Here is a 12,005-nt window from a genome sequence, read left to right on the forward strand (position 1 = left end):
TCTTCAGTGTTTATGCCATGCTTTTTTTTTTTTTTCTGCTATGAATAGTAAGGAAAATATTGACGTAGAGGGAAAAAAAAAAAAAAAAAGCCGTAGCTTTGCTCTGGATGTGGACTCTAGAGCTGCAAAGGCCAATGTTTATAAACAGATTCTAAGGGGGAAGAAAAGTAAAATGTGAGTCTTCCTGTAAGAAGAGCCCCACTGAAGCATGCCTCGTTGTCTTAACCACTGTTCCAAATTTATTTCCAGGGAAGCAGTGCGCTGAAGACATTGGAAATGAATCCCTGTACCCCAAATAATGTTGAAGTTCTGGAATCTCGATCAATAGTTCCTAAAATAGAAGATACAGAAATAATCTCCCCAGTGGCTGAGCGGCCTGGGGAATGCTCTGAGGCAGACCCCGAGAACCATGTGGTTGTGTCTTACTGTCCCCCCATCATCGAGGAGGAAATCTCCAACCCTGCAGCAGATGAAGCGGGAGGGACTTCCCAGGTCGTGTACATTGATGTTCAATCCATGTATCAGCCTCAAGCCAAACCAGAGGAAGAACAGGGCATTGACCCCGGGGTGGTGGCAGGCTATAAGCCACAGATGCGCCTCCCCATTAACTCTGCTGTGGAAGACACAACAGCGGAAGATGAAGCAGATAAAACTGCAGGTTACAGACCCCAGGCCAATGTGAATACCTGGAATTTGGTCTCTCCAGATTCCCCAAGATCCACAGACAGCAACAGTGAAATTGTCTCTTTTGGTAGTCCGTGCTCCATCAATTCCAGGCAATTTTTGATTCCTCCTAAAGATGAAGACTCTCCTAAATCTAATGGAGGAGGGTGGTCATTTACAAACTTCTTCCAGAACAAACCAAATGACTAAACAGTCACCCTTTGCCACTTCAGTCTGCCATCTCAACAAGCTCTCACTGCTGGTGTCCCGGCAGAAGCCGGGTCATTCCTGGAGGGACCCTGCAAATGCTGAGAGTCAGGGACCTTCACTCTGGGCAAGTGTTAATTTGCTTTTAATGTATCCTAAAAGCCAAAATACAGTGACTCAGAAACCTCAGCCACAGAAACTCAAGATCTGAAGCTGGTTTGGATTGAGCCAAAGAATCCTCCACAAGGATTTCACGACTAACTCTGCGTAGTGCATATATGCAAAAGAAATCTCACAACTGTCTGTTGTTAGTGGTTTTCTCATCTTTGTGTGCTATGGAATTCCAAGTGCATTTACAGGCAAGGAAGAAAAATGTCCAAGTCAAAATAATGTTGATTTGCCTGACATTTACTGCAGTCCAGAGGAAAACCAAGCACAGATATTTTAAAACTTTCATGATGTCTCTATCCACAGCATTTACAAAAGAGAATCTAGTTTTTAATGTAGCAGCAGCTATCTGGTGTTCTGTTTGGTAGAGTGTGCTGATGTCTGTGCCTATCTGGTATTCCAGTTGATGGGGTGTGCTGATTTCTCTGCCTACTGTATCATGGTAATCAAACAGTTGTCTCAGGGGTACAAACTTAGAAAAACAAGTGTGACACTGACCAGCCCGAATCTGAATCACATTGTCCTGCTTTGAGTGGGGCATGAAAGCATTTCTCCTATCATGTAGCTTGCACGCTAGCTTCCATTGTGGGACCCGTTGTCCTCATGTTGGAAATTTCTAGAACTGTCTCCAAATTTTCTCTGTGTTTTTGTTTTGTGTTACAGTGTCTGCTTTGTAAGAGCAAATTCAACTTTATTCACAAGTATACAATTGTAATGAGTTATTATGTAAGATGACTACTAAGAAATAGCTACTGGTGTTTGGCGACCCCATCGCTCTGATAAGGCCCAGTTCTGTTAAGCCTGACCAATAGCTGGTGATGATCTTTGGGGCCTCTCAGTAGCTTCCTCTTCTGCTCATGAGTCACAGCCCCTCCTCCTTCAGGCAATTGGTGGTCCAGACTCTTCAGACCCAATCTTAAAATCCATAAGCTTAAACCTAAAGGTAGATTATTTCTCCCTGGAGCATCAAGTAAAGGGTAATTTTAATAAAAGGCATAAAGCTAATGGAATTGGAGGATAGTAGCCAGTGGTTGTTCTGTAAGCCCTGAAGAGCTGGGTCCTGAATCCACCCTGCTTTCTCATCAGCAATGTGTACAGGGAATGCGGTTCTTGGGAAAACAGAGTAAAAACCTAACATGTACTTTGTGTATTTGTTCCGCTTTTGTCAAAGTACATGACAGTTTGAGACACCGGAGTAGAAAACCTTGGTTTTGTGTAATCTGAAGTCCCTCAAATTTTGCAAGTAATGGATTGGTGTTTTGTTTGTTTGTTTTTTTAGTTCCTATTTAATCTTTTTATTTTTACTTTTTTATTTATTTTATATTTTTGTTTTTTGAGACAGGGTCTCATTATGCAGCTTGGCTGTCCGAGAACTCACTGTGAAGACCAGGCTGGCCTCAAACCCACAGAGCTCCACCTGCCTCTGCTTCCTGAGCGCTGGGATTAAAGGCCTGCACCACCATGCCTGGCCTCATATTTTATCCTTTTAAAAAAGTCATGTGGGAAAAAAATGTAGGATACAAGGGACAAAATCTATAGTCAGTGCATGATCCTGTTTTTAACCCTAGGATTCAGCTATATTTTGGAGCTTCATGATATGATAGTATGTGGAATGAAATAGAATTAGTTATGCATTTATATAGTATATAAAAGGCAGATAATAACCCTCGGAAATTTTCAGTAATGAAACACACTACAAACAGTTTAATTTGTCTTCCATGTGCCCTCTCTGGCTCTCTGGCTCCTTTCTCAACTCTTCACCCAGCAGCTCTGAGCCCTGGCTGCCCCCCCCCCCCAATCTTGTTATTGCTGTGCTCTGCTTGCCCTCAGCTCATGCCTCTTTCCCCATTATCGGTTTTATATTCCATCCAATGAGGATGAGCATCTGGGAAGGTAGCAGCTTCTCGTTCCGAACTCCATTAATCTGAGAACACAAGGAAAGGGCAGAGGAAATAGACTCATCCTGTCATCAAATCATGTCTCTTGCACGTGGGTGTCTAGAGTGACGGGCATTTAAAATGCTGTTCATCTCACACTGCCTCTGAATTCCATTCTCAAGCACCACTGGGCTGCTGAGAAGAGAGGTTGCCCATGGATTGTTTTAGGAAAATGTGTTTTGGGACTGAGGCTAAGGCATACTGCCTGGTCTTTTCCCATTGGATTGAAGACAGCTGCATCCCTGAGCAGTGTTACTACTTCTGCAGTTCCTCCTGAGTTGTGCATATAGATGGAGCCTAAACAAGGATCTGAGAACAGGGGAGAAAGGGACATACAGGACATGTTGACATCCCCTTGTAAACCTGTTTCACTCAGATTCCCTTGTGAGCAATGGAGACTGGGGGTATTGTCATATTTGTGAGTGGCCATTTTCAATACTATTTAATTTAAAGATATCCTTAAACACTTAATCAGGCTTTTGGCATGAGAGCTGTGAGTTGTGTACTGCAGTAATTATATATACCTACCTTCCGAATCCTGCCGGCTGTTGAGCCAGTGGTGTCCTGGGTTTGTGATGGTTGTCCTGAGAATCTAGAAAGCTGTGTTTCTATGCTGTGTGATAGAGGTGCTTTTGTTCCTGCTGCTGGCAACAGAAGCAGCCATTCATTGGGAAGCTTGAGGGAGGAAGTATCAGCCTCATTTTCCATGTTAGCATTGCTCTCATGGTTCATGGAACTTGAAGGATTGCATTCAGAACATCCAGTACTATCGCACTCAGAAACGGTAGAAAGTCATATTCTTAGACCTTCTTGCAAACTGCAGTCGCATTGGAAATTTCTCCTGACCTGGTAATACTGTCTGTACTTATCCAATAATTAAATGTAATTTAGAGGAAGGCTAGAGAATTTTCCTTCCCGATGGGAATTCAAAATCAACATCGTGGTATTTTTCAGTTAAAGTATCCTTAATATGTCAATATGTAGAAAGTGTTATCTCAAAGTTTCTTACTGCTTAGACACTTAATCTGGTGAAACTTGTTTGTTTGCAGTAAAGGTAATTTTTTGCTGTTTCCTGTTTCAAACTGTGTTAGAATTAGTGAAATGCCTTTTTAAAGGATTCTGGAAGTGAGTACTTTGTTTTCCAAGTGAAGTATGGGGGAGGGGTTGTTGGCTGCTAACCCCAGGCACACAATGAAAGCCCAGTGACTGTATTGATAAAGTCCCTTTCTAGTGTTACAAATTCAGCAGAACTGTCCGGAAGGATGATAAAAATTGAGATGTAGCTCCCATATATCTGAAAGATTTGAATATACTGTGGGAGCGGCCCCATATTTTGAGGAAAAAAACAAGAAGACTCATCAGACATTTCATGAGACACTGTCAGCATACTTTTAAATGTGTGGAGTTTGCTTATCTAACGAGTTCAAAATTTGGAGAAGCGTTTGTACCAATCTAGCATATGTTATGGAGAGCAATGTGTGTGAGCTTAATTGATTAATGGAAGAACTCATTCTCTTTGTAAGATATTTCAAGACATTTCCTTTGAACAGATACTTCCTGCTGAAACAGTTTCATCCTGTATTATCTGTCATCCCTCTTGTATCCAGAACAAAAAAAAAATTGCAGAAGGGAGGGGAAAAATGTGGCCAAATTTATGGGACATTAATCTTTTAGATATAACCCTAGAATATCCTTCAAATTCATTTAGTTTGAATCATGATTCCGTCCCCATGGTATTTATACATGTTAAGCCTCTCAGTTTACTAGGGTTGTTGGAATTTTTTTTTAACTCCTTTTCAATTACTGCTTTTATCTTGCATGATCGTGTTCATGATGATTATAATACAGATGAATTATTTCCAAATGCAGACATAAAAGATAGAAAATGACATTCAGCTGAGCAATATCAAGTTTTGTTTCATCTTGTTAGCGCTGCTGTGGTTACAGTTTGGTCTAGAATATCCACATGTTTCTAATTATGATATTAGGTTATGACTGGATCCCATTATTTTTAACCAGAGTAGTACCTGTTCTCCCTGCATTATGAATGATAATTTTGTCCAAGGTGTAAATAGAATTTGCTTAAGTTAAATTTTAACTGTGGTATACTTTTATTATAAATAGACCATAACTGATTACACATTAACTGACTATAAATCCATAATAATTTGTATTACTTTTTGGTTTCTGGAACTGAATACTTTAAGGATGAAAAATGCTTAGAAAAAATGATAAGGAAATGAATATTACATCCATATGTGTCTTCAAGATCACATATGATTTGTATTGGTCAATCAGAACTTTAAAAGAAATCAAGTTATTATAGGCTTTTCGCTATACTTGTGCCTAAAATATTGGGTATGTGTAATTGGCTAGCTACTTAAATTTATTCTGTTTCCTTATATGCATTTTTATTTTTAATTGTTCCATTTTAAATGGGCAGTTGCAACTTCTGCACTTACTTCCAGGTGTTCCAGTCGCATATCTTCAAATATCTAAATATTTTTAGGTGATAATCCAGTCTTCCTAAAGTCACAGGCAATTTAGTACTTCAGCAGGAGGTCATAGAACAGAATGCCAATTAATAGTTTTCAGATGATAGTCTAACCATTTGATTCAAATGCTGTCACCCATCCTCTCCTAGTAGGTCGATTATTAGCCCCTAGTTCCTTCAGTTTAATTGTCCTTCCAGCGTATTATTTAAGAAAGTATGAAGTACCATGGTGAAGCATTGGGGAATGAACCCTGTTGTACTCCTTGCAGTGGGGTAGGTATTATGGGATACCCTGGGATAGAGCAAGTGCTGAAATACATCCCATTCAGGGTTGCTATGAAAAGATGGTTCTAAACAAATATCCTGAGTCTGAGATGGTTCCAACCTACAGGCGTGTTCAAAGGTAAAATAAGCCATCTAAAAATACTCAGTGTTCCTAGTAAGATTTTTTACAAATTTATTTTTATCAAATCTCTCATAATTGGTCATAAGCCATCATCCCAGTAACACTAAGCAATTGCCATTTTTTTCCTTTCAGATTTGCATTACAGTGCGTTACTGTTTACAAAATATACATACTGTGAACAGATAAAAGTTTTTGTCTTTTATAAGGTTTGTGGAATGAATGTTTTTTTAAAAGGTGGTGTTATGTTAAATATTTTTAGGTTTTTATAAATAGTAACTGTTTACTAACTTTTGTTTGGTCAGATGTGTGTATGTGTAGCTGAGAGAAGACAGACATTACAGTTTCCCTTTTTCATTTCTTGTAAAGTTACCACTACAGACATTTTTGTGTTAATACAAATGACCGGTTATGATGTGCAATACCTAAAATCATGTTTAATCCTATAAGGAACTTTTAAAATATGCATATACAGGAAGTAAACCAGATTGATATGTGTCTCTGTGATTCACTGCGACTCACAGAATTCTAAGTTGAGTGTGGAATAAAGCAACACTCACAGAGATATCAAATACTGAGGTATTTCCAGCCTTGTGAAATTTTGGATATTATATTGCTGTTAGAATGGGGAATTCAAACATTTTATATCATAATTTCAGAATTTAACTTCCATGTCTTTTGGGAAACATGATTATCACAAGAATATAGAATATGTAAATAACCTATTATTAAGACACTACAAATATAAAACTAGTATCGCTTGGCTGTTAATTCTATAAAGATGTTATCTATGTCTGTTTTTAAAACATGCATGTATTTAACAATTTTATCATAGTATTGTCATGGAAAGAAATAAATATATTTTCTTACATCTTACCCTGGTGAATTTGGACATTATTGGTTTGGGGGTCTTTCCCCTCATGTCTCAAACATATAGGAAAAGTGCCTTTCACTTTTTTTATGTTTTGTTTTTGTTTTTCCTCTATCCCATAAAGTCACAGAAACTTTAGCTTTGGTATTTGATGGCATTGCTATGCTATTGATAGCAGCTTTTATTTGCTCTATTAAATTGGTGTTATGTGTATAGAGAAAAAACAATGCTTTATTAAGTGAGAAGTTTATACTTTAATAAATAAAATTAATTTTTAGAAAGTGGGAACCCAGCATTAGCAAATAATAAGATCATTGTCAGGAATGGTGGTACACACCTTTAGTCTCAGACAGAACTAGGGAGGCAGAGGCAGAGGGATCTCTGAATTCAAGGCCAGCCTGGTCTACATAGTTGCAGGCCAGCCAGGGCTACATACTATCTCAAAAAGAGAAGGGAGAAAGAGAAGGAGGGGAGGGGATGGATGGAGGCTTGGAGGAAGGAAGGGAAGAAGGGAGGGAGGGAAAGAAAAGAGTTGATCCTTAAAGCAAGGGTTTTAATTTATTGTCTCCCAAGACAGACAAATATTTCAGTAGTTTCTGGGAAGGCATTAAAATTTCAACTTACTGAATCTTGAAATACAGTCACTGACTTAGCAAAACTCTACTCATTTTAAAGTATGCAGTGCCATTAGAGGCTTAAAGAGAGAAATGACGTTCTTTGTCCTATGTACCTAGCTCAGACTTAGCATGGGCAGCAACCAGGGCATGAATGAGCCTGCCTTTAGCCTGTAAAAGTGCAAGTCAGTTGTAAATTAGTTGTGAAACACATGTTAATATTTAAGTGTTAGGAAAGCTCACACATATGGTCTGTACTTTGGGGAATTCTCAATGCAGAACTTGTTCCCAGAAGGTGAGTGCTGGAGCCAAAATGTATACTGCCATTACCTTCAGGAACTGAAAAGGCTAAAGAGAAGAATGGTGGGCTTATTAGGAAAAAGAAACATGTGAGATGGATGAATAAATGGTAATGCATGATAGCCAACATCACAGTACAACGTTGGCTAGCAAACCTTGGTCCTTGACAAAAGAACTATAGAATTCGTTTTAAATGACATATACATTTGACCTAGTCCTCTTCCCCATGAATGGCTGGCAGTAAAACTGATTTCAAAACATTTAATCTTTATAACCCAGGGAAATTGAGATGATGAGAGATGACTTGAACTGATTCGAAATTAAATTGGAGATGATTTGTATTCTTAGAGGATCAATCTCAGGTTGTGGGAATAAGAGAAGCATTGGAAAATTATTTTGATAAGCTGTCAAATAGAAATAATGTTAGAATGAACAAAACCCCAGTACATTAATCTTTCTGGTGGCTAAATGCTTGAAAGGGAGAAATAATTTTAAGTTCCAGCTCAGATTTAAATCATATGTCCCCTTATGGCCCCAGCCATCCTGTCACCACTGCAGACATGTGTCAGTGCACCAGGCCGCCTGAGAGGAAGGCCTAACTGGCCTCTTTCTCTCTCTTCCTCACCATCACCCATCCCCCTCAGAGAGCTGATGGTGCCAAGGCATGGAGACTCAGGCAGCATTATTGAGAGTGGATGGCTTGTCCTCATACCTGCTTGTCCAGTCACAGTGCAGACAGCTTGCACACCCAACAGAAATGAACCAAGAGTTCTCATTTCCCCAGCACTACAGATGCTATAGGCTGGGGTTGGTTTCTCTGTTTTCAAGATTGCTCTGAAAATTGTTCCCATGTGTGAGGCTACACAGTCCTATCCAGGTTTCTGAGCTCACCACTGGTCACCTGGACCATACTGAAAGATGCTCAATCTCTCTTGCATCCCAATCATCTTTAAAGATGGGCCTCAATGCATATGAGAAGAATGCTAAGGCTATTATGGGCCAACCACATAATATTCCCTGCAAGGATAGATGCTTGCTTTCGACATGACCCTCTTTCTGGTCAGCACAGTAAAGGTGTAAATGCTTGCATATTAAGACACACACTCCTTTGCACTGTTCAGCTTCCCAGAAGTTGTCAGTATACATCAAAAGCCTTAGAAGGGACTGTGACATCTGTTTCATAGGGGCGATGCTGGAGCCCCACTCTCCTTAGGTAGCTTTTTCCACCCTCAAGTCTCGATTGCATGTCATTGGGTCATGGGAGCTTCTGCCAGGGTCCTTAGGTCCTCAGTCCTTTGCTTGCTGAAGTCCTTGCATTTCCTGAGGCACCATGCACCTTTCCAAGGCCTCAGGGGGCTTCATTTGGAAATCAGATAGGGTGGGGAAGTCCTGGCAATCTTACAGTCACAGCTTCGTGTAGAGGCTTGGCAAATCTTTGAGTGCGCCTTGAGAAAAGGGAAAGGACAAGTGCAGTCCCTGGTTATTTTAGGCAGGGTGAGCCCTTTTGAGCAGTCCCCAACCATGGAAAGATGAAGAACCCTCCTTAAACTTCTGTCCTTGGACTAAAAGTGCACTGTGACATCTAGAGGCAAATCTTGATTGAATAAATTGATACTAAGGAAAAGTCAGATAAAAGACAATGACATAATCTTGGGCAACACTGACCCTTTTTTTAACATTTTACTTTTTTGTCATTTTAACATGGTGTATGTTCTATTTGGGAACTTAGTTCATTTATTTACTGAATTGTGAAAATCTTATCCATGGAGTCATAAAATGCAACAGATAGATGATACATGGACTATCTAATTGCATGTAACAGATTTCTCTATATTACCCATCATTTTACAAAATGGTGAGTGATGTTGAATGTCAAAAATACTTGGCCTAAGTCCGGTCAGAGTTAGAAATTATACTTGATTTTCATACTGGTATCCACTCACATATGTGAGAACTCTCAAATCTACTTTGCCATAAAATGTGGTCCTTTATAACTAGCTGATTAATGAAGATTTGGATCTAATTCAGAGTTCTACTCATATGCTGCTTCTTCTAGATGTGGCCAATAGACCCAGAGACCAGGGCAACCCAGGGATAATGCTGAGTGACAACTGGAAAGGGCAATTTCATGACTCAGTTTCCTGGGTTTCCAGGGTACCATGACAAGCCACTGCACTCCACCCTGAACAAGCAGTCATTGGAAATACATCCTTATGCTCAAAGAAAATAGATTTTTGTCAACTATAAATAGAAGTTCTAAAATAGATTTTTCTCTGAGTATGAAATTTCCCTAACCTATGAGTCTTTGACTCATTGTTTAGGAAAGTGGGCAAATAAGCAGGATATTCTTAGTAAATGGTTATCTACAGGCAGGACTCCAAGAAAGCTCCTGAGAATCTTGTCGCCTGACCTGAAGGGTTCTTGTCCCAAACTGAGTCAGATGAAACATTATTCCTGTGGTTAGGTTACTAATCAAAGGCCTTACAGTTAGCAAACATTGGCATCCTGAGTGCCTAGCTGAATAGGGAGATCCTACAGGAAGGACAAGACCCTTCCACAAGGTATGACCTCTGTTGGCCTTGAGAGGATGGAGTGGCCGGAACATAGAGGGTATGCTGGGCCTCAGAAGCCTGCTACCCTGAAGCCTCCTTTTCTGTTTCATCATCTCACCAGATTCTTGTGAACAAGCTTTCTGCAAATGTTTATGAAATGATTTTGCTTTGATGAGGATCTCTGGAGAGAGGTCTACAGCAAGACCACTGAGGGCCCAGCAGACTGCTGACCCTCCACAACCTGAGTTCTCCCAACAAACTCCCAGGAGCCTTGATTTCTAGGCATGACAGGATGAGGTCAGCAGGTGAGACTTCCATCCTGAGCAAGTGGATTTACCCCACCAGCCTGGTGAGCAGGCTGGAGCCAATTGTCACACGACTTCTTTCATGCCTGAGGACATGTGACTGTGACCTGGATAACCAGTGGGCACATTGTCTATTAAGCGGTGCCCCCATTTTACACCTCCTTCCCGTAGTTTCCTCTGACACTCTCCAGCCCCCAAGTTTAGACAGAATATGGACTGTTTGCCACAGGAACCGAGGTCATCATGCAAGGACCCTGTGACCCCTCAGCTGCTCCTCCCATGGTTCTATCTGATAACTGCATTTTCTCTGACTCTGCTTTCCTTAGGCCAGCTTCCTAGCAGGGCTTTCCTCAGCTAATCCTCTGGCCTGGTGCCCCTAGCTTTTGTTATTAAATGAGTATAAAAGGCAAATTCCTTGAGCTTCCCTGGCCTCCCTCTCAGAAACATTCCTATCCAAGTCCTCTTACACATTGCCAAGTCAGAGCTGTAGCCCCTTAGTATCAGACTATCCAAGGAGGCTACAGCCCCAGGCTGGGCCTCCCACTTAGAAGTGAGCAGCTGGGACCATGGAGGAGACCACACTACATGTCGGGAAACTTCTGTGTCTTCAGACACCCTTTGGATCTTAAACAAAGCAGGGCAAGAAGATAGATGAATAGCAAAGATTTCCTCTCAATGCTAAGACTTGATGTTCCTCTCTGTCTTTCCAAGAAAGGACTAGTGCTCCTGGGAGTCACACACTTTCTAGGACAGATGCTTCAGCAAGGGAACACAGCAAAAAGAGGTGAGGCAGAGAGGCGTTGCCTGCTGTCATGCCTTGTGTGCGAAGCCAGGGCGAGGCAGGGGCCCAGGGATCACACTGCTTAACCAGAAATAGTTTCAACAACTCCCCTGAGTTTGGGAAGCTATTTCTAGACATGAAGGCAAAGGAGTAGAAGGAAAAGAATTGAATTCAGATCTAACTGCCTGTAGAGTGGTCTGAATCCCACCCAGCTGGAGTAGCTGTTTTCATACCTGCCATAGATAAGTCCTGAAAGAATTCACTCCACAGAGCTATGACAACAGACAAGGAAACCCTCCGGAACTGACATTTGCTGAAACATACCTATACTGCCAGGACTGTGAACCCTAAGAAGTCACAGAATAACCCTTTGTAATCCTAAAGTCCTATTCCCAATGCAGTATCGGGCTTGTACCCTCTCACCAAAACCTGACAAGGCACCAAGGGTTGTTACTTTTCTAAGGTTGTGATCAAACACGATGACCAAAAGCAACTTGGAGAAGAAAGGGTGTGTTAGAGCTCGTAGTCTCTCATCCAGGGAAGTCAGTGTAGGAGCTCAAGGCAGAACCTGGGTGCAGAAACTAAAGAAGCCATGGAGGAGTGCTGCTTGTGGGTTTGATCCTCATCATGGCTTACTAAACCTAAGCCCGCCTTCTTATAGCACCCAGAACCACTGGGCCAGGAGTGAGGCCATCTACAATGAAGCTGTG

The 12,005-nt window shown here is 41.0% G+C and overlaps 1 protein-coding gene across 1 annotated transcript in view; it reads left to right on the forward strand.

The window, feature by feature from the left end:
• The window catches only part of Lifr (LIF receptor subunit alpha), a 66,063-nt gene extending 59,312 nt beyond the window's left edge, over positions 1–6,751 (forward strand). The window contains exon 20 of the mRNA XM_027401338.2: positions 250–6,751. Within this exon, the coding sequence (XP_027257139.1) occupies positions 250–873 (624 nt within the window). The 3' untranslated portion in view covers positions 874–6,751. The remainder of the gene's footprint in view (positions 1–249) is intronic.
• Positions 6,752–12,005: the final 5,254 nt, after the last annotated feature.

Source organism: Cricetulus griseus, chromosome 2 (genome assembly GCF_003668045.3).
Source record: "Cricetulus griseus strain 17A/GY chromosome 2, alternate assembly CriGri-PICRH-1.0, whole genome shotgun sequence".
Classification (NCBI taxonomy): Eukaryota; Metazoa; Chordata; class Mammalia; order Rodentia; family Cricetidae; genus Cricetulus; species Cricetulus griseus.